This window comes from Pteropus alecto, unplaced genomic scaffold (genome assembly GCF_000325575.1).
Source record: "Pteropus alecto unplaced genomic scaffold, ASM32557v1 scaffold131, whole genome shotgun sequence".
NCBI lineage: Eukaryota > Metazoa > Chordata > Mammalia > Chiroptera > Pteropodidae > Pteropus > Pteropus alecto.
Genome location: NW_006434709.1, coordinates 18,004,167 through 18,026,515, shown reverse-complemented (window position 1 = coordinate 18,026,515; position 22,349 = coordinate 18,004,167). Strand labels below are relative to the sequence as shown.

The 22,349-nt window shown below is 40.8% G+C and overlaps 1 protein-coding gene across 1 annotated transcript in view; it reads right to left on the bottom strand.

Annotated features, from left to right (window-relative positions):
* The window catches only part of LHCGR (luteinizing hormone/choriogonadotropin receptor), a 52,071-nt gene extending 29,742 nt beyond the window's left edge, over window positions 1-22,329 (bottom strand). Inside the window, exons 1-4 of the mRNA XM_006909607.1 lie at window positions 22,176-22,329; window positions 5,191-5,262; window positions 3,160-3,234; window positions 204-278 (exon numbers count right to left, since the gene is read on the bottom strand). Of these exons, the coding sequence (XP_006909669.1) occupies window positions 204-278; window positions 3,160-3,234; window positions 5,191-5,262; window positions 22,176-22,327 (374 nt within the window). The 5' untranslated portion in view covers window positions 22,328-22,329. The remainder of the gene's footprint in view (window positions 1-203; window positions 279-3,159; window positions 3,235-5,190; window positions 5,263-22,175) is intronic.
* Window positions 22,330-22,349: the final 20 nt, after the last annotated feature.

Sequence of the window (22,349 nt, the reverse complement as noted above, 5' to 3'; positions counted from 1 at the left end):
AATGCTGGGAACCACTTACAGGTATTTGGAAGCACCCAGCATGATGGTTGATAAAAAATGCTGATTAAATCAACAGACTGAAGATAGACATGCAAATAATGCTAAGAATGTGCTTAAAAAAATTCTTCCCAACATTTTAATTGTTTTGATTTACAGCAGATGCCTATCTTCCCATCCCCAATTACTTAAAGAAATTTCCTCACAGGTATTTTAACCGGGGGAGACTTGTAAATGCTCCAGCCTCGATGTATAACAGGTTTTTGGTGTTCTGGATCAGTCTGTAAAGAGAAGGGGAAAAACAGGCAGCAGTTTACTAGATGTGTATTGTTTGGAATGCATGGTCACCAGAGGGTGCTGGTTAAAACGGCATAAACAAAATCAAGTGGAAGCAGCGTGGTGAGAGCCAGTTGGCTATTTCTAGTAAGCTCTGCTCTCAACCTCCTGCCAAGGCAGGCACATTATAGCTGAGAGTCTGTTCCACTCCCCAGCCCCTCTTGCCCTCCCAGGCAGCATCAATGTCCACGGCTCCTGGCCAAGTAGGTCTTGTCCCACTATGGAGATTCTTGCCCCGAACACGGGGTGTGATGGGAGATTCTGCTCCCAGGAGAGATGAGGTCATGAGCTACACTTCCTTGCAGGCAAACTGGCTCTCTTCATGTTAGGGCGGTGGCCACACTGACCAATTATCCAATGGGCACCCAGTCTATGGAATAGACAGGGCAGAGTCCAGGGGCTTGGATTTAGGGGATTTTGTGCCTTTTCTGTAGATAATTCATTGTGTGATAATGCCCAGTCTCCTAACTTCCCTAAGCTAGGGTTCCCTTTTGTAATATTGGAATAATCATACATACTTGTTCTACTTCACAGGTTGTAGGCAGTGAGTAATAGAATATGTAGAGATAATGTATGAGGCAGGGCTTTGCAAAGTACAAAATTATAGCTATAACATCACAGTTGTGTTAGCGTCCTTCTCCCTAGTTCCATCAGTGACTTTGACCCTTTGAGAAGTAACCGCAGTTGTCGGGTCCTGTCTTCTTTAGATTCAATAAAACATCAATAAATGCCTTTGGCTTTTTAAACTCATTCAACAACCACCTGAGAAAATGATAACTACTCTTGTTCCATAGAGAAAATATAGTGTATTGGTTAGGTGTACAGACTCTTGATTCAACTTGGTTTTACATCCTGGTTTTACTAATTTATGACTTTAAAGCTCAGTTTCCTTATAGGATGGTTTTTAAGGAATGAATATGTGTGTTTGGTTCACAGTAAGGCTTCAACCAATGTTAACAGTTATCATTGTTGATAAAATCAGAAAGTTAAATGATTAGTCTCTAGTTACACATCTGAGAAACAGCAGAACTTGGAGGTGAACCCAGTTTTTTCTGACTCCAAGTCTAGTGCTCATTTCACCTTACTGTAGTTACCCACCATTGGTGCCTATTTCCGTCTTTTATGTCCTTTTGAGCCTTTAGAGGTAAGTGATATTTTGTTGTAATTAGTTTTTACAACAGCTGGTCAAGCAATCACAAGCCATATAAGGCATTATGTGGATGGGATGGAAAGGACTTTTATCTCTTAAGGATCTTTTGGGGTTTGACCTTAGACCACTCATCCATCCATTCATTTATTCAACAAACATTTATTGAGCTCCTATATGTGCTGGGCACTGTTTAGGTGCTGGGGATATAACTGTGAACAAAGCAAAGAGAGCCTGTGTAGAGCTAACATTCTAGTCTCAGGGCCTTCCTTGGGAAAAGTACATAAACATTCCCATAGAACTTTATTTTTCTTTCTGTTGAAAAAAAGCTGCTCTTGTGATTCTCAGTTTACGCTGTGCTTCAGCATCATTGGTGAAGTCTGTTAAAACTACAGATTTCTAGGTTTGGGATAGGACTGTCGTCTATGATTGAAATGAACCCCTATCCCCCATGAAATTCTACTTCACAGCCGAGTCCAGGCTATACAGTTTGTACTTAAATACCCATTATTTTCAATTTCCCTATTATTGTTTGTGAGTTTGTCTCACTTCCCTGGCCACACTGTCATCTCCTGTGGGAGATTTGTATTTTTACCTCCTCTCTATTTCAGCAGCACTTGGCCCTTGGTTGGACATGTGGCGGTTACTCACATACCAATCAGTTAACTATTCTCTTTATATAAATGCTAATCAGACCATTCATTGGGAGGCCTTGTGGTATAGTGGAAAACGCACAAGTTTGAAGAAAGACGGGCTGGGGTTGAATCCCAAGCCTGCCATTGTCTAAGGTGCCACATTGGTTAAGTTGCTGAGCTCTCTGAGCCTCCCTTCCTTCCCCTGAGCAAAAGGTATAATTACTCCACTGTACATGGTGGCTGTGAGGATTAAATGATACAATCTAGAGGAAATAAATACCAAGCACAGGCTCTCAAAAACTGTTGCTAACATCCTTCCCCTTCCCTTAACTTTTTAAACTCCTGTGCAGGTAAAGTTTGTAGAAGCTCAGGTTTGCACCAAACAAGGCAGCAGAAAGAGGACTGGTTTAGGAGTCACATGTCTGATTTATAGTCCCAGCTAACTTGCTGTGTGACATCAGGCAAGTCAGTTAACCTCTTTGGGATACAAGTTCATCCTCTGAAAACTGAATTAAGCCACTTTTCTCCCATCCTTTTTATAAATTGGAGGAAAATGATAATTTGGAAAGGGTAATTTTTAAGAATCAATTCTAATAACAACTCTAACATACACATGCCCAACACAGGGCTTTTACAGGGCTTGAATGGTAGGTATTCAAGAACCATTTATTGAATGAATAAATATGCTCAAACAGCCCCCAGTGAACTAGTTCATGCTCTCTAAGCTCCTTTCCAAATTTTCCCACCACCTCCTTTCCATAAGGTAGGAGCTACTTGGCAGTACTCCACAATGTCAATTTTAATTTCCAGCTTTGTGTTGTGATGTTTCAGAGTTTATACAGCTCTCAGGGAGAAGCAGTTGTCACCATGGCAACCTTCAGGCCACTGCAGTGAGAGAGATTAATGCCTGCCCAGACCTGGTAATTGTATAGTCTTTTCCTCTTGGATCCCTAGCAGTGGATGCTTGAATACAAATACCCAGTGGTCTCCAGCCAGTCAGAGTAATAGTGTGCAGCAGTAAATGATCTGTTAGCTGATGCTTACATTTCAGACAAATTGAGGAGGTTGTCAAAGGCATTAGCTTCTATCTTTTCCAGGGAATCACTCTGAGAGATTTCACTAGGAGAGAGAGGGAGAGAGAGAGAGAGAAAAAAAAAAGAAGAAACATGAAAGAAATGACTGTATCTGCATCATAATAAGCTGTGTGTGTGTGTGGCTGACAATGTGTCCTTTTAAAAAAGAACAGGGATGCCTTAAGCTGTCCTCACACATAAAGTGTTAACATCTCCCTTTAGAAGCACTGATGGGCATCTACAATCCAGGTGTAGCTGAAATAAAAGTTTCAGTAACCCCTGTGTATGTGAGAGGGTTTTTTTTTTCTTGTTTATTATGACTCAGAATCACAAATTACTAAAAGCGGACAGGCCCTTTGAGAAACTCTAGTCAGATTCCCTTGTTTTACAGCTTTGAAAATTGAGGTTCTAAGAGAAGAGGCACCTGGTGTTTATGGGAAGGTTTCAGGACCAGGAGCAGGATATCTGGGTTCCCAACTCCATCACTCTAGTGAGGTTTTAATTTAGGTTGAATTCATTGTTTCATAACTCTCTCCCTTTCCCCAAATTCTATTTTGAGGCAATTGCAAGGTGGTCAACTGCTGCACATGGTATCTTTCTTGGGTTCTATTTCTTTGACTCTTTTTCTCACCATTAGCAAATTGAGAACAAGGGGTATGCCCTATTCACTTTTGAATCCCTGGTGGCATCAAAATACCTGACACATTGGGTATGAATGAATGAATGGATTAATGAATGAATTGGTTTTTCTTAAAAAAACAAACAAACAAACAAAAAAACTAAAGGAATCAGCTTTGCTGTATACCACCTCCAAGCATGTAATGTCAGTGTTACCATAAAATTCTAACATAAGCTACTATTTGCTGCCAGCTTGGAAAAAAGCCCCAAATTCACAAATTGTACATTTGTGTGTTTCTAAGGTTAACATTCACTGAAGCTTTCGCACTTGATGAGAACTTTAGCTGACAGAAAGGCTGAGCCTAAGGCAGTTAACGTTTTTTTTTTTATGAATAGTACAGTAATGGATTGGTCCTGGACTGATTCACCTTATTCCTACCTAGTGGTTTACTTATTTAACTGTGTCTGCTTTTCTCTTTAGGAGGTCTTAATGCATTAAAAATTTTCAAAATTTAACATTTAAACTTGGGAGCAGAAGAATAAGGATTAGATTCCAGCAAACTGACATTCCTGTAACTTGCAGTGAATTTCCTATAATAGGTACTAATTCTTAAGGAATTATTTTTAATATTCTCACTGCTTGCTAATATCATAAAGAGCAGTCAGAAGTTCCTCAAGGAGTTTTGGAGGCCCATGGGATTGTAAAGATCAGCGATGCTCTCTGGGAACTAAAAGGCCCCTTAGGTCCTTTGACTCAGACTAACATTAAGGAGGATGCTGGCTAGAATCCTGGAGTTCTGAGAAAGTTCTATCTCATGTATGGGGTCTTGGGACCTAGAAGCTGAAGACCAGGGACAAAGCATTGAAGTTACATCTGACACAAATGTGAGATCACACTGCCTTCAGGCTGCTTTACATTTTGGTAAATGCCTTTTATCAATATGGCTATAAATATTGTGTTTTTGTCATATACTTATTATATTTTAGATTCAAAGATTATCTTCTCAAATACAATAAACTTCCAACACATTTTCTTTTATGTGAGTGTTATCTAAAAATGTGACTCAAGGGAATACTGCTCTAGGGGAGAATTTTTATGATTGGAATCTACCTTCTTTTCTACTTGAGAAGTATCCTCACTCATCATAATGCATTCAATTCAGTGATACAAGGTTAATTATCTAGATTTTAATGACTCTTGAAAATCATACATTTCTTCAAAGGTCCCTAGATATTATTTGTATTAAAAAGGTAAAAGTATTAGAGTTTCTTAAACACAGTTTCTCTCCTAGAAAAATTATCCCCTTTCAACTATGCTTTCTCTTAGAAAAAAAATTTATTATTCTAATTATGAATGTCTTTTGATATGCAGTCTCTTACTTACATTTTTATGACCTCATTAAGTCCTCTGAAAGCTTGAGATGGGATTACTTTGACAGGGAGATAGGTGAGTGATCTAGGGAAGAAAAAAGGAAAGCCAAGAGTTTAAGATTTGATTGGGTGCCTTTTAAGTTCATGAATAAAGTGTGTGTGTGTGTGTGTGTGTGTGTGTGTGTGCGCGTGCGTGCGCATGTGCGTATATTTGGGTGTGAGACTCCCGAGTTTGCAACAACTGGATTCAGGTTGAGAATCAAGGCTGAATATATCAATAAAGAGATAGCCCATGACTTATTCTCAGTATATATCAAAGAGTGTGTGATTTTGTCATTAAGATCCTGAGCTTTAGGATCAGAAACATATGAGTTCAAATCTCATTCTTTTACTACCTGGCTGTGTGATCCTGAGCATGTTATTTAAGTCCTCTGTTTCAGTTTCTTCATCTATAAAACTGAAATAATAATTCTTATTTCCCAGAGTTGTTACAATGATTAACTGATAACCCATGTAAAGCACAGGGCTTGGCACCAAGCAAATAGTTAATACATAGTTTTAGAGTGTCCCTATAGGCTTGGTTGGAAGGATAGAAAAGAAGCTCTCTTGGGTAGAGAAATGAATGGTGAAAATGCAGTTGGAAAGCAGGCAGACAGAAGGGATTCACTAAGAGCGTGCTCCATCTCCTCCAGGCAGCCTGTTTCAGTATTATCCCAACCAGAGCACTTGCTCCTATAGTTAAATCATATGGGCATCTCATGCCATTTTGGGGGAACATCTATAGAGCATTTCCTTCAGGCACTCGCTTATATCCAGAGGAACAATCTAAGTGTTCTTGAATTGAGATAAAAATTATACATTACATAAGAGTTGAAAGTAGAGCGATTACTTAGCAACAGCAAAACCAGAACAGGATGATGTACAACTGCTTAAAGGAACCTGAGGTTAAGATAACTCTGGAGAAAGGATCTGCCAGGCAGGGATGAATGTTCAGCCAACATTTATCAAGCATCTACAGTGGTTCAAAGTTTTAGGCCAAAGACTGACAGAGAGGAGGGGAGTGGACTGGCACATTTCAGATGGGATGCAGATATCAGGAATATGAGAACAGAGGTGGGAGATGCTGCCTTGCTTTTCATGTGTCTATGCAGCACAGACTGCCTAAGCTGCTGGGAAAGAACACCTCCTCCATCATGGGCAGATGTGAATCAGTGAGATGTCTTATAGTCCTTGAAAGGACATGCTACTAGTGTAAGGTGCTGTGTGAGTGATGCATACACATCTATAACCTTATTTTATTCACTCATCAATGGAGCGAGATGAGTATTCCCCTTAGATAGCAGAAGAAACTGGATCTCAAAGAGATTAAGTAACCCGAACAAGGTAACATGACTAAGTAGACAGAGTCCAACTGTTCTTTCCACTGTACAATATTGAGCCAAAGTATGTGATTCCTAACTTATTCTCTTTTTTCTTTACTTACCAACTTTGTTGAGGAATAATTGCTAAAAATAATTGTGTATATTTAATGTGTACAATGTGATTATTTGACATATACATAGATTGTAGAATAATTATCAAGATCAAGATAATTAACACATTCATCACCTCACATAGTTCTTTGTGTGTGTATGTATATGATTAGAACACTTAAGATCTACTCGCAGTAACTTTCAAGTATACAATACTGTATTATTAACTATAGTCACCATGCTGTACATTAGATCCTCAGAACTAATTCTTCTTATAACTGAAAATTTGTACCATTTGACCTATCTCTCTCTATTTTCCTCTCCCCCCAGGCCCTGACAACCATTCTATTTTCTGTTTCTATGAAATCAGCTTAAAAATTTTTTCTTTCAATTCCACATATAAGTGCTTTCATACAGTATTCCTCTTTCTCTGTCTGGCTTATTTCACTTAGCATAATGTCCCCCAAGTTCATTCCATGCTGTCACAAATGGCAGTATTTCTTTCTTTTTTTATGGCTGAAAAATATTCCATTATATATACATATATCATGTCTATTTATTCATTTTTTAAAGGACATTTATTTTTTATTTTTTCATATCTTGGCTACTATGGATAAAGCTGCAGTTAACATGGGAGCGCAGATATCTCTTTGAGATAGTGATTTAATTTCCTTTGAATATATAACTAGGTGACCTGCTCTCTCCGTGAGCATGGTGGAAGGGCAGGCATTGTAACCTTGCTTCTTTTGAGATGAGACATGTCACTATACCTTCTGCAATGCAGCTTACCAACAGTTCCTCTCAAGAGGCTGATGCAAAGAAATTTCATTTCAGAAAAATCCTTTCACTCAACAGTCTCTTAGAGATGGTACAACCTTGAGGAAGTAATCCAAACTTGGTCCTCTGAATCTATGCCCAAAGGCAGTCCCACCAAGCACATTGTTCAACACTCAAACTTATTTAACAGGGCATCCAAGAAGAACAGGGACAATGGGGGAGAAATCTTACGATGGCGTATTTGCTTCCCATATTTCTTTTGGAATCATGTCTGCTTGGCTTACTGATTAAAAACACAGTTTTATTGCTCTCTGCACTGCCAAGTCAATAAATTTCCAGAAGAAAAAGCTGTATTCTACTGTACCCCATGCAACATCAATAAAACTGACAGCCAAATTCTGATTCCAGAATCTTTATTGCTGGGGGTAATGCAGTGCAGAGCATATTTTGGAGAGTGTTTACATAAAAGCTTCAAGTGAACACTTCAGAGCCTTTTATTCATGCAAATGGAGCCCAGAAGCTGGAGCCTCTCAGCAGGCAGCCTCCTCCTCCACAAGGGAGCACAGGGTGGCTCTCAGGAGAGCCGTTTGGTTAGATTTGACCAGGGAGGTTATTTGAGCTTTTGATTGATATAGGAATGAGGGATGAGGAGCAAAGGTCAGACAGGAGTGAGAGAAGCTGTAGATCAATGCACTGGCCATCCCCAGTGACTATGGAACAGCTCTGGTGCAAGATGAAATTTTGCAGTTGATGTTGATGCCATAGAGCTGGAAAGGCAGAGTATTAGAGTTCCCACCATTAAAGAACCACTGAGCAAACTGCAGGTAGCTTTGTAGATGTGGCTGGGGCAAGATAGAGGCTTGGGGGCCAGTGGATGGGGAGAGAAATTGGCTGAGGCAGGAGCACTGAGCTTTTCACAGCAGACATAGTATCATGACGCAAGGTAGAGAATGTGGTTCTATGAATCCAAAACTGTTTTTTCCACTGATTTACACACACACACATTTTTTAGAGATGTCATGTTTTCACTTCTGAGGCATCTTAAATTGACAGCAGTTTCTAAGCATTCAAGTGTCTGTCTCTTGTATTTAAACTTGTTTGTTTAGCCCATGATTTGTTCATAACCATTTGAATGTATTCCCTTCAAAGGTGCTCTCTTCTTTGATGGATGTTTCTGTGAGTCTTTCCATGAAGCCAGAAACTTTTAGCAATATGAATTACCCTGCTATTCTATTCCTGCAAACATCCCAGAAAAATTCTCAATTACCCTGCTATTCTATTCCTGCAAACATCCCAGAAAAATTCTCACACTGATACTTAAGGGAAACTGTGCAAGGATTTTCTTCACAGCATTATGGCATCAGGCAGGTTGGAGGCAACCTTGGTGTCCACTACTGAGTGAAGGAATGGTAAAATGTGGACAATACACACCTAACTAATTGGTCAGCAGTTAGAAGCAAGAGTCTAAAGGTATACAGAGCATAGATCTTAGAATCATGGCTCTGAGAGAAAGAAGTAAGAAATTGATGATACATATATAATACTACTTGCAGAATTAAAATACATACACACCAAACAGACATTTTAAAAGAAAGCGTACAAACATACATTTGGATAGTTGCATATGGTGAGTCGAAAGGAAGTAGAAGGGGATAAAATAAATAACTAAAAACAGAGAAGGACTTTCAATGGACCAATTATAATGTTACCTGAATGAAGAAATATGATTGACTTAACCCTCTGTACCTGAGAGACAAATGGAAAAGAAAAAAAGTTTAATTTTGATGTATCGAGTTCTCCCTTTCTTCTCTTCTCTCTTTCCTCCCCTTCTCTTTTTCTCTTTCTTTTTCTTTCTCTCTTTCTCTCTCTCTCCTTCCTTCCTTCCTTCCTTCCTTCCTTCCTTCCTTCCTTCCTTCCTTCCTTCCTTCCTTCCTTCCTTCCTTCCTTCCTTCCTTCCTTCCTTCCTTCCTTCCTTCCTTCCTTCCTTCCTTCCTTCCTTCCTTCCTTCCTTCCTTCCTTCCTTCCTTCCTTCCTTCCTTCCTTCCTTCCTTCCTTCCTTCCTTCCTTCCTTCCTTCCTTCCTTCCTTCCTTCCTTCCTTCCTTCCTTCCTTCCTTCCTTCCTTCCTTCCTTCCTTCCTTCCTTCCTTCCTTCCTTTTCTTTCAAGTTAAGCCTACATGTATTCCAAGAATTTTGTGAACTTCAGGAACTCTTGTGGAAAGGTCTAGTCAGTATCATTTGATGTAGAGCAGAAGCCAGGGAGAACTGGGAGAAAATACGCCAAAGGAAAGTCAAATCAGCAGCTCTGCTATCCAGGGTCAAAAGAGAACACAAAAGCTATGCATAAAGCAAAGAAAAATAAAAGAAGGGCAGAGCCTTTTCTGTCTCAGACAGAGAGGGTGATGCTCCCAAACTATGCATCTTGGACGGGTGGTAGAGAACCAGGGTCAGTGGGCAAATGTGAAGTTGAATTTGCAAGGTGCAGAGTTCTCTTTGCCTCTTGAAAAGTGAGTGAGATGGCTGTGGAAGAATATGGCTGTGAGACCCTGCAGCTCTTACATTTATTACATTTTCAGTCTTTTTTACCTTGATTGTAAATGAATGGATGATGTAGCACAGGTGACACCTGGATTACGGCCAATCCCACCTTGCTCAAGTGCCTTTGCCACAGATGTTGAAAGAAATACTTAGATTGGATGATAAAGTTTGCCTTAGTTTTATCATTTCTAGAACTTCCATCTACTCATGAGTTTCACCTGCCAAACCCCCAGAGCACCAGGTATCAGAGCCCAGCACCAGAGGCTCTACTTACAGCTAAGCAAATAACATGCAGATAAACCCAGTCACCTTGAAGAGGATGAGGCCACATTATCAGGTCTTCTCTAATTGTTCCTAATGTCTCTTGAGTTCTCATGGGTGGGCCTCTTTTGAGTTGAATAAAACAAATGACTTTCAAAGGATCCAATCTGTCTAGCTCTCTGGCTTGTTAACGAACTCTCAAAATAATGTTAGCTGGTGAGCTTCAGAGTCAGGAGGGCTGTGTTGACCTTCAAGGAAACCCAAGATTTGGAAATCCATACTTATAAGAACCTATCAACTGGAAGACATTTGCATTATCAAAGTGTTCTTTGTTCTACAAAAGGATTCCATGAAAGGCTCCTTTAAATGGCAAGCTCCCTAGGTGAATGGAAAATATGGTTCAATCGACACACTCTCTCCTTTTAAAGACAGGCATTGCGTAAAGCCAAGGACAATCGTAGGTTCCCCATTTCCCCTTGGTTTTTAAGAGCTTGGAGTGCACTTATGGTTCCCAGGGCAGGATCACCTTCTGCAAGCCTCAGGCTAAGTAAGCATGATCAAAAGGAGAGCTAGGGAAGAAATCCAGCACCAGTCTCCAGTCTAGAAAGCCTGGGTGGGGTCTTTGGTCATTTTGCTGGAGATTTTACCTCTCTTTATGCCCAGCATGGCAGAAGTGAAATATTTTTATTTACTTCCTTCTAATTGTTTATAAAAGCCATCTATATTATTGATCTAAGAAAGCTGCAAACATCCCTCCATCTTTCACAGATGATTAGTTTATTTCCAGAGATGCACCCTGAATTTTAAAATGGTACAAAATCAAAGGGAGGGAAAAAGAGAGAAATCAGATGGTTAAAGCTTTTTTTGCTTAATGAACTCATTGAAATAGGAGGGAGAAGCATTACTTTATTTAAATTCAAAAGAATGTTAATGTATTTATATTTATTACATAAGACCTTGTTCTACATTTAACAGAGACTTAAGAATTCCTGTGTTCTTTTCAAAGCTGCTCAGTAATTACAATAAACTTGCTTTTATCTTGGAATGAAAATGGCTTTCCCTTTTCCAAATGATTTTAAATCTTTGTGCTTTAAAATGCATTAATCTATTTGGTAACTCAATTACTGGGTATGTCTTTATTTGTTGACCTCGCGTCTTCATCATTTACCTAGAGGGAGTTTGAGAATTCAGTGTTACCTGAAATATGAAGTCAGTTTAGATAGACATCCAATATATTAGGTTTTACATCAGAAAATTTTGGAATGAGCCTTAAAAATACATCCAGTTGTTTTTGACTATTATTTTACTACTCCTTAAGCATTTATTGCATTAGGCAATCAGAGTGAAAGGGCCACTTGCTGGTGGTTTGGTCCAATCTCTTACTTTATAGATGAAGAATCTTAAGCTAGGAAAACTGAAGCCACATGGCAATTCAGTGGCAGATCTGGACTAGAACACAGATCACTTCATTCTTGGTCCAGTGCTTGTCTACTATAATCAAATCACATCAGTACTCTTCCTTCAGGGGTTTGTTCATACACCTTGCTCTACAATCCTCTGGTCCTCATTGAAAACCTAGCCTTCTGCTTTTGCAGCCATCAGCTTCTTCAGGGCATGTGCTCATAGTCTTCAACTTCAAAGATGCAGCTCAAATTCTTGTTCCTCTATGAAGCTTCAGAGCCTACCAGAGTGTTTTTTCTTTCTCTACTTGGTTCTCCTCAACACTTAATAACTACACTTTTTTTATTTTTTTATTTTTACTGCAGTGTTATTTGAAATTTTACCAGGTGCCCTGTATGAACGTTTCCTGTGTTCCACCATTGAACACCCGGTCACTGATGGATTCTACCTTCACACATCTCTTGCTCCCATCCCCTGTATTTCTTTCCCACTGCCAATCTTCTTGGCCATTCTTTTGTCTACCTCAACTATTCTATAAGCCCCAAATGGTTTCCCCTCACCCTATCCTGAGTTTCCCCTGCCTGGTCTAGATTAATCTTCCTAACAACTCCTGCCATGTCACTCATACTTAAATATCTTCTCTGCCCCTCTTGGCCTGTTTACTTATCTATAAATGTCTCAGCTTTGTATTCAAAGTCCTCCAAATAAAGGCTCACACTTCATTTGCCAGTCTTCTCACCCAGTATTCCCCTCATATAACCAGTACACTAAACTTGTGCAGTCCAGTACCATGGCCACTAGCCACATGTGTCCATTGAGCACTTAAATATGGCCAGTCCAAACTGAGATGCACTGTAAGTGTAAAATACACACCAGATGTTGAAGACTTGGTAAGAAAAAAAATGTGAAGTATCTCATTAATAATTTTTATATTGATTACATATTGAAATAATATTTTGTACATATTGGATTAAATACTTTATTAAAACTAATTTGACCTTTTAAAAACTTTTTAAATGTGGATATTAGAAAATAAAAATTGCACTCACATTATAGTGACTATAATGACTCACATTATATTTCTGTTGGACAGTGCCTCCCGAGACAAATCAGACTTGGGTTTCCTGACTTGCCTTATGTTTTCTACTTTCACTCACACCATCTCTACCATCTGGCACATCCACACTTCTCTGCTGGTCAGAGTCCACCCTTGGTTAAAGGTTTATTTGAGGTGCTACATACTTTAAGGAATGTGTCTTCATCACCAATTGCGTGTGCTTTCTCCCTAGAAGCAGCTTAGTGGGGTAGTGAAGAGCATAGTCTCTGGAGCCAGGCTGCTTGGGTTCAAATCATTGCTTCATTCTGTATCTATAAAAAGATGCTGCTGCTAACTACCCCAGAGATTTTTGAGATTAAATAAGAAAATGTTTATGTAAAACTGCTACAGCATCAAGCACAAGATAAGAGCTCAATCAGTAGTTTTCACTCACGGATGCTTACTGTGAAAAATTCAAGCTACTTCACTTATGTCTAATGACAACCCTGCTTCCTTGACGGGGGTGGGGTAGAGTGGGTCCAGTACTTTGGAATGGGCTCTTCTATTTGTCCTGGGTCATCTTTAAATTTGTAAAACTGTGACTTGTCCCTGACGCTTGACTATCTGCTGATTGTATGTAGGATACCTGAGAGGGAGGGTAAATACTCCCACTGGGCACCTTTCTTTCGGGTTCAGGTATCTCTTACAGGCCTTATCTGATAGCTTTCAAAGAATGATAAAGAACAACCTTCCATTAAATATTTCAATGTTAGGGAGCCACTTAGCAGAGTTCACATTTTCCCATCGATTTTAAAAAGTTCAGCCAGTTGGAACTCTCCATTGGGAAGTGCAGTTTGAGTAACTTTCCTCCAGAGAACTTAAGAAGCCGTGAGGAGCTTATGAATTATCATGTGAACCAAGATGTTCAAGAAGATTCCTTGACAATGGATTTTCCAAGTCATTTGTGCTACAACTAAATTAAAAATATAAAGCCTCAGAGGAAAATGGCAAATACATCTAAGCCCTTTCTCAAAACCCATTTAAAGTTTTCTAAAGACACAAAGCAAAATTATCCAGTCTTTACCCCCTAAACTAGAATTCTTCTAGCAATAATATAACATGACAAGAATAACTCTGATAAATAAAACTACATGTTGAATTGTCCCCAGGGAATGTCTACATCATCTGTAATGATTTCTCAAAAATATTTTTTAGAAGCAAAGAATATTATGTTGTCAGGGCAGTGACATTGCAGATATGCTTCAGGAAACTTTTTCATTACAAGCTTCTGTTTCCAGACACTTAAAAACTTTTTTATTTCATTTAATTTTAGTGAGCCTGTAAAAGCTGGTTGCAACTGATACACCACAAACTTTTAATTAATCTGAGGATAAGTTTAAGGTGTCTGAAATTACTGGCATGTGGGCTTTCTGGTAGACACCAATTTGTGTGGTTGCCTGTATCAAAAATACCCCTTTTCTGGAAACATCTCATTGCTAGTTGCATCAAGGTAGAAGCATCTTATTGACTTTGCCCCTATGCTTCTGCCTTGGGTATGGGGCAAGGGAGGCCATCAGATTCTCTCTCGGGAATTTAAAACTTGTAATAGAAGGAGGCTTTGGAGCTGATTCGTTGTAAAGGCGGAATCTAGAGAGAAATTCCCTGACCTCTTGCTGCTAAAGGGTCAGATTCTTTCTGGATCTTGCCCACATCCCTTTACCTCCTTATTCTTCTAGCAAGTTCATCTCTTATGATTAAGTTTGTCAGAGTTGATTTCTGGTACTTGCAAATGAGAAAAGCCTTAATCAGAGCCCCACCCTAAAGTTTCCAGTGGAAATAGTCCACTGTCCCATTGACATTCCATAACACAGACAGGAGATGTGTTGGTGGTCAGTGAGAGAGCAGACGACTTTAAAGAGTGATGTCCCAATGGCATTTCTAAGCTGGTGTCAAATGCCAGGACTGAACTTATGGGATAACTGTTTTAGCCTGGCTGCCCCTATAGAGAGTGAGGCTTAAAGAACTACAGTTTAAGTGATAGCTCCACCAGGGTTTCTTTGTTACTTTGGCTGGAAGAGATGGCTCCCTTCTCTTACCTCCTACCAGACTTTGTTTATAACCTTTATTTGGCTTTTATCACTTTCCACTTTTCTCTGCAGTCATCTGAGAACTGGTCCTCTCTCTCCTACAGCCTGAAGACTATCATTGGATCCTGCACGTTGACCTGTTCATTTCAGTATATAGTTTCTGAGTGGCCAACAAGTCTGACCTTTCTGTGTGTCCAGCTTGAGGTTTAGGAATGGAGAATGGGGATAGGAAAGGACACAGATGAGCTTGGATGCTTTCACTGGGCAGATAGGAGTGACACAATTGAACGATAGAAAACAGCCTGTAATCACATACAAGGTGGAATGTTTGAGAGGCAGCTCAGCCTGGGCTGCAAAGAGCAGCATATCAGACTCCAGGCAATAATGAACTCTGCTATTTTGTGATTCTAACGTATTCACCTTCCAGGCTGAGAAGGCCTAGTGGGTCATTTTCTCTAATTAACACCTCTCAGGATCAAAACTATTCCATCAAGCTTGCCCCTTGGATGATAGCAATTTACTGTTCAACTTCATATAGGGCTATGTGTTTTTAGTCTTCTCTGCATCATCAGATTTACAATAATACTTTGTAGTTATGTGAAACCTTTATTTCCGAGTAATTTTGGCTCTGCTGTCTCATTTATCTTCATCACAGTCAGCCTCACTCAAGGGCAAGAAACATAACACCCCTTTTAAGACAGCACAAAGGTTTTATCACTAGCTCAAACCCAGAGTGCAAATTAGGGAAAGGGGACCTAGTACTCGAATTCAGGTCTGCCTGGTCTTTGTCTTGTTGATCAAATCAGATAATTTGGTGGCTCTATTGGATCCTACTCTGTCATCCCAGAGCAGCCCCATCCCTGTGGGCTCAGAAATGCTATCTGCTGTTGCTCATGAAGTAGAATTAGGAACCTAGGCGTCACCTCATTTAATCAGAGTCAAGGAAAATTTAACAACAGCAAGGGATAAAACCTTCATTCTGAAAGTTGAATTTTAATTATAAATTGGGTGGTTCTGAATTTGGCTCAGGTGGCATTATAGAGCTTGGTTCAGGGCCAGAGAGCAGCTGCGAGTGGTTTGCTGGCTGGGAGGTGGTTTCATCTCCCAGTGAGGCAGAAGCTGGGAATAAATGAGGACCATATAGAGAAGCTGCTAGAAGCTGCCCACCAAGTCAGAGAGTCCACCTGCCTGGTGGGTGGGGTTATTTTAATTCCCTTCTTTAAAAAAAAGATGGTGAGAAATTTGCTAAAATCTGCATTAAATGTGATTTTTTGCATACCAAGGGTAGCTGCCAGAACAGGACACATATGCTCCCATGGTGCCATTCCTCTTGGGTCTGGAAGTGAGCAGCAGGGCCTCTCCCTGCCACTGTGACTCAACTGGCTTTAACAGTCCTTGTGCAAGATCAGAGTTACACATGGCCAAGACACCGTCTGGTGCAGCTACTCTGGGAGATTGTATTTTGGAAAGAAAGCTTTCAGGCCTCAGTTTAAGACATGAAAAGAAGCCAGATTGAGGGGCATAGAAAGAAGACAGAGGTGGGGAAAGGAGCAGAACTAGAGGCTTGAATTAATCTGACATTGCTTTTGGAAAAAAAAGAATAAGGCAAAAAAAACCCAAGGAATTATTGTTCTCCAAGTGGGGAGCTGGGTCCAATGCTGAAAGGCTCTGTGCGTGAACCTTTTTGGCTTTACACTTTCACTGAGGTTTTGGGAATGCTGTTGCTTTCTCTTTACTGTCCCAGTAGGGGCCATCATTCAACTTTCCCCAAAAGGATGATTTTTAAACTAATAAAATCTGGTTCTTGCAAAGCTTCCCCCAAGGAGCCTGTTTATAGGCACAGCCAGTTTTAAGAATTGCCTTGAAGGTGTTGCTGGGGTTTCTGAGTTAGAACTGAGGTTCAAGATCAGCCATTATCTAGTGCCATTACTTTTTTCAGTGGGGGTTGGGGAGGGAGGTGGGACATGAGCTTTCTGAATTCTGACATTTTTTTGGGTCTGGCCAGCTTTAGGGAAGCTGAAGGTGGGGGTAAGCTGTCCTACTTGCAAGATATTGGTAGGCTTTCCTCTGTCCTGTGGGCTCCTACCTGGTGTCCTGGACCAGGAACTCATCAGTCTCCATTAAGGCTGCCTTGGTGGTGGTTTTGATTTGCTTCAATGGACCCTGGGCTGGGGTTGATTTTTTTTCTAATGATTGAGTTAAAACAAACAATAGTAAAAATTAAGACATTCTGGATGTGGCATATTAATATAGGTAAACTTCCAGTCTTGCTTCTCTGAAATGAATATGTCTACTATTGCCCATTCCAAGGATAGACTACAGGTCTGCAAAATCTGGGACCTGGATGTTGACATAACACACAGAACTCCCTCTACTACCCCATAGCTTCCCTTGTCTCCCCATTCTCTAGATGTGGTACATGCTGGCTAAGATGGGTTTCCTTTTGGCATTGGTTCATTGTTCCTATTCAGCTGTCTAAACAGTTTGACCATTATGTACGTAGCTCAGTAAAAACTTTCATCATACTACCTGAGAAATTCTGGGAATCCTGAATTGAATAAGACCTTTTTAAGTGGTTCTCACTCTAGCACAATGATTCAAGTCCAAGGCAGGCAGATTTTACCCCGAAGAGGCATTTGGCAAATGTCTAGAAACATTTTGGTTGTCACAATTTGGGAGGACAGCGCTATTGGCATCCAGAAGGTAAAGGCCAGGGATGCTGCTAAGCATCCCACAGTGTACAAAACAGCTCTCCACAACAAATGATTCTGACCCCAAATTTTAATTATGAAGTTGAGAAACCCTGTTCTAGCAAAAGAGGCATACACAATAAATGGTTACATCGTGGTGGCCTATATGCAAAAATATATGTAAGTGCAAGGTATCAAAGCAAATATGTGTGTATGGGAGGGAGGGGACATTGGGGAAAGCTTCATGGGGAAGTGACTCCAAATCATGAATGTTTACTTAATGGCTTTGTAACTATTAAAGAATGACTTTGATTGAAAGTTTATTAGTTAAGAACTACATATTGAGATTGTTTTTTCTTTTTGCACAACCCTCTGGGTAATTTAATCAAATGTTTTTGATGACTTTATATCTTCCCTTAAAAAAATTCCCTCAGAGAGCCTGGGAGAGGCATAATAAAAGAAGAATCCAATCAACCTTATTCTGTGCTTTTCTAGTCTACTGTAACCTGTGGTCCTTCTACCTGGACTCTTCCCTTCTCTCCTTCAAGGTTCAGCATCATGACCCTTGGCCTGTGAAGTCTTCCTTTAAAGTTTTCAGACCATAGTGATTGATCTACGCTCTGATTTCTTTAAGGGCCTTGTTGCCTCTCTCCCTGCCACACCAGTCTCTTGGGCGTGTTTCCACTGTACTGTGGGCTCCTCAAGGCTGGGACCATGCCCTCTCCTGCACATCCCTGTACAACTTTGAACACTATTCTGGACCCAGATTTCCACTAAAGGTGGAAGAAGGAGAAAGACATTCAGGAAAGATGTCAGGATTCCAACATCTTCCTGTGACACTGGAGTCATGGATACAGCACATTTTATTCTTCCAACGTATCTGGATCATGTCTTATAATAAAATCTAAAAGTTTAATCTCTGTTCTGTAGGAACAACATGCAAAAAATAAATTGCTGTAATTATTATTAGTGTTTTTCTTACTAACAGATTTTTTAGGAGCTGTTTCTGTCTCAAGCAAATCAGCCTTTCTGTTGTCATAGAGACAAAGATCTTTATATAACTGTGGGCAAGGTGAGTTTTTTTCCCCCTCTCCCTTCCAGTTGTCTGGAACTAATAAGAAAAGGAAAGCAAATTGTTTAAATCAATTTTTTCTATTAGTTTTTTATTCCTCCATTAAAATGAGTGAAAATGTGGGAGGCTATTTTTTGTATATGATTTTATTTTAAAAATTTTTAATTTTTAATTATTTTTTTTCTTTCTTGTTTAGTGTCACATTTTAGATTTTAAATACATAAGTTTTAATAAAACGTTGAAAGGGTGGAAAGATATGAACAATTGAACTATGCCATTTTCAAAATTTGCAAGCGGTAGGCTTGTCAATGAGAAGCAATCGCAATCTAAAGTCCTTTTTTTTTTTTTAAACCGAATAGTGAACTTTAGTTGGAGGTCTTAAAAGACAGGACTACCAAGGCATAAATGATTAAAACATAAACTAGCATCTCCTGAGAGATGATGATGCATTCTGAGGTTGTCTGTGGTACCTGCTTCCTCCATCCTCCAGAACCGAGTGCTCCTCTTCTCTTTGCACAGTCAAATCCTGTGGATAACTTAGTGCAAGACCACATCTCTCTCGTCTGGAAGCCTTACCTCATAATTTCAGCTCTCTTCTTTTTACGAGCTCCTGATAACTTGTCACTCATAGCATTTGTCTATCTTGTAATTACTGTTTACATTTCATTCATTCATCATTAAGAAAAGAGGACTTTAGCATGAACTCGTTCACTTTTCCTGTCCTTCGCCTCAATGTTGGATTATACCTTTATCCAACTGCCTTCTTTCTCCAGGACCCAGATTTAGATTAATCCCTCCTCTGTGATCCGAGACTGATACTCTCCTCCTACCCACACTGAGATCCTACCCCATCAAGTCTTATTCTTTCCCATCCCTTGTATTGTCAGTGTCTGTCCTCCATGGATTCCTTCCCCTATTCTTCTTTGAAGAAGGAAAAAAAAAACTTTTCTTAATCCTGTTCGTTTTCCATATGTCTCAGAGTTTGGGGTTTCAATTTGATCATAGCTGCCTTTTGCAATAAATAGGTATTATGTATGTGTGTATAGGGGTAGGGAATGGGGAATGGGGAATTGTATGGCAAAGGAAGTTTAAAACATACTTCTTACTTTCTAGAAGGTTATACCCTCTGTGGAGAGCAATACCTTGGTCCTCAAACTTTAGCATGCATCAGAATCACCTGGGGAGTTTGTTAAAACAGACTGCTGTGCCACACCCCCAGAGTTTCTGATTCAGTAGATTGGGGCTGGGGCTTGAGAGTGTGCATTTCTAACATTTCTCAGGGACGCTCATGCTGCTCATCTGGGACCACATTTTGAGGAACATTGCGTTAAAGTTACTACCTTCCTATTCCTTCTTACGCATCTTTTTTGTCATATGGATGTTGAAATCAGCATATCATGCTGAAAAGTTATCCTGTTTTGACCTTTATTGGCACTATCTCCATAGTGTTCTCACCTGAAGGATCAGCTCATCTTTCAATTGTCTGGTCCTCAGGAAGCCTGATCTTGTGAGGGTCAGCACGCTTGTTGACTAAGAGGTCTAAATGTCTAGGAGGAGATGCTCCTGGTGTGGATGCCAAGGTAGTACATGTGAAGGGAGGAAGTCAAAGATTCTCCAGAGTCCCACAGGAATGGCAAAGGGCTTCAGAGCCTGGACAACTAGCTTCTTTTTGGGAGTGGGACTAGCCAGCTTCAGCATGCTAGCAGTATTTATATTGTGCCTGCTTCCCATCTCTACCCCCAAATCTAGTCAGCCTTTTACAATCTTTTTGAGGGGCTAGGCTTCTCTAAACTGTGCTGTGGGGCAAGAAGAGGATTTGTTTTGTTTTGTTTTTTTTTTTTTTACGTTGGTCTTCTCCAGGGACAAGATACATTCCTGAGGCCACCATGGGTGTGGCAGGAGGAACTATTGAGGGACCTCAGTGAAAAGCTTAATCTAAAAGGAGGTGCGACTTGGTCTACCCATTCCTGCCTCCCACCAGGGGGTTCTCCACCTGTGCCAACTTTGGAGAAGCTGGGAAAAAATTATATACATATATAAAGGGGGAGGGTTAATTTTCTTACTAAGAAAATTAACTATAAAATATAAAAAGATAATTAACAGATGAAGTGTCATCTTTGCTACTCCATAGCTATGGGCCTTTGGGTAGGTTATTCCATCTCTTTGCATCTCAGTGTCTTGTAATCTGTATGATGAATACCAGGCGAGTGAGAAAGACTGTTAGTGGCACAATCATTCATAAGAGCAAGATGAGAAAGAGGCTTGTCAGAGAAGGACAAGGGCTGGGACTTGGAAGGCAGGTTCCATGGATTTGTTGATTGACTGAAACAGATTCTATCAGCATGGTCCTCACCTTCAGGGAAGTGAGCCGACAAGATAATTAATGGAAAGTAATTAATATAAACCCCTCAACCTTTAAACTGTATCTGTCAACCACAAATATTCCTGAAGTCCACTAACTCTTCCAGGGGAGAAGTTCAGGCCCTCAGCAGGGAGGGGATCCCCTCTGTGAAGCTGGCCTCTGACAGACTGCTGGGGGCCCAAGGAAATTAAGGGAGGGGGTGTCTTTTCCTCCCTCAGCATGGAATTCCATCACCTCTAATCCTTAGAACATAACCAAGACCTCCACCAGCCTGGCGCCTTTTGGATACCATTACAGTACTATTCTTCTTTCCCTTTCTCTTTTAACAACTGTATGGAAGTGTGATTCATATGGCATAAAATCCACCCATTTAAAGTATACAGTGCAATGGTTTTTAGCATATTCATGGAGTTGTGCAACCATCACCATAATCTAATTTAGATAATTTTTGTCACCTCAAAAGGCCACATTCATTAGCATGGCAGCTACAAATCTACTTTCTGTCTACCTGGACATTTCATATAAATAAAATTATGTTATGTGTGGCACCTTTTTCTAAACTGAAGAAAGGAGACTTAGTGACACTGATGTACTAATACTAAAGGCTCCCCCTTCTCTTGACCCCATCATTTCAGCAAACAACTTCCTCCACCTGCTTGCTGATCACCTCTTAATCACCTCTGTGAGTGTAGAGGCAGTGGTGCTGTGCCAGGGGTGGGCTCAAGGCTTTTCATTGATTAGGCAATCAGACTGAAATGCAAGTATGCCTGGGGCTTGTATACTCTTTAAGGTGTAGGTGGGCAGTGGTTAGGAGAGGCAGCTCCCCACCAGTCTCTGTTGAATGACCAGATCACCCTTGGCCACAGGGCGTGAACACCCTTTTCTGGAGGACCACAGGATGCCAGAGGTCACAGTAACTTTCTCCCACCTGGCTGGCCCAAGGCTCAAAGACCACGCAAGACTTCTCTGGGCAGAGACAGCTGCACCCCTTCCAGCAGCGGCAGGGTGCAAGGGCTTCCCCTGCGGCGTCTAGGCAGTTCCACACCTGGCACCAACACAGAAGAAAGGGCGAACCTGGGGCGCTAGGAGCTGGAGGGTGCACCACCAGGTGGGGCCCAAATCCAGGGCGTGGCAGAGAATGGTAAAGACAGCCCCCAAGTTTTGGCTTCTCATCACCTTAAAAGGTGGAGTTGATAGGGTAAAGTGTCTTTCTCCAAGCTTCCAGAATAAAGGGGCCAAAAAGTCGAGAGGCAAGGTGACCGAGAATGAGCTAGGATCCCGGATCCGGGGCACCGCGTACTCACAGTCGGGTGAGGCCGGCCCGTGGGCCAGGGCAGCGCAGGGCGCCGTCGGGCGGGCAGCTGCAGGGCTCGGGGCAGAGGGCTCGTGGCAGTGACAGCGGCAGCAGCAGCAGCAGCCCCGGCAGCGGCCGCAGCGCCGAGGACCGCCACCCCATGGCGGTAGAACCTGAATGCGGG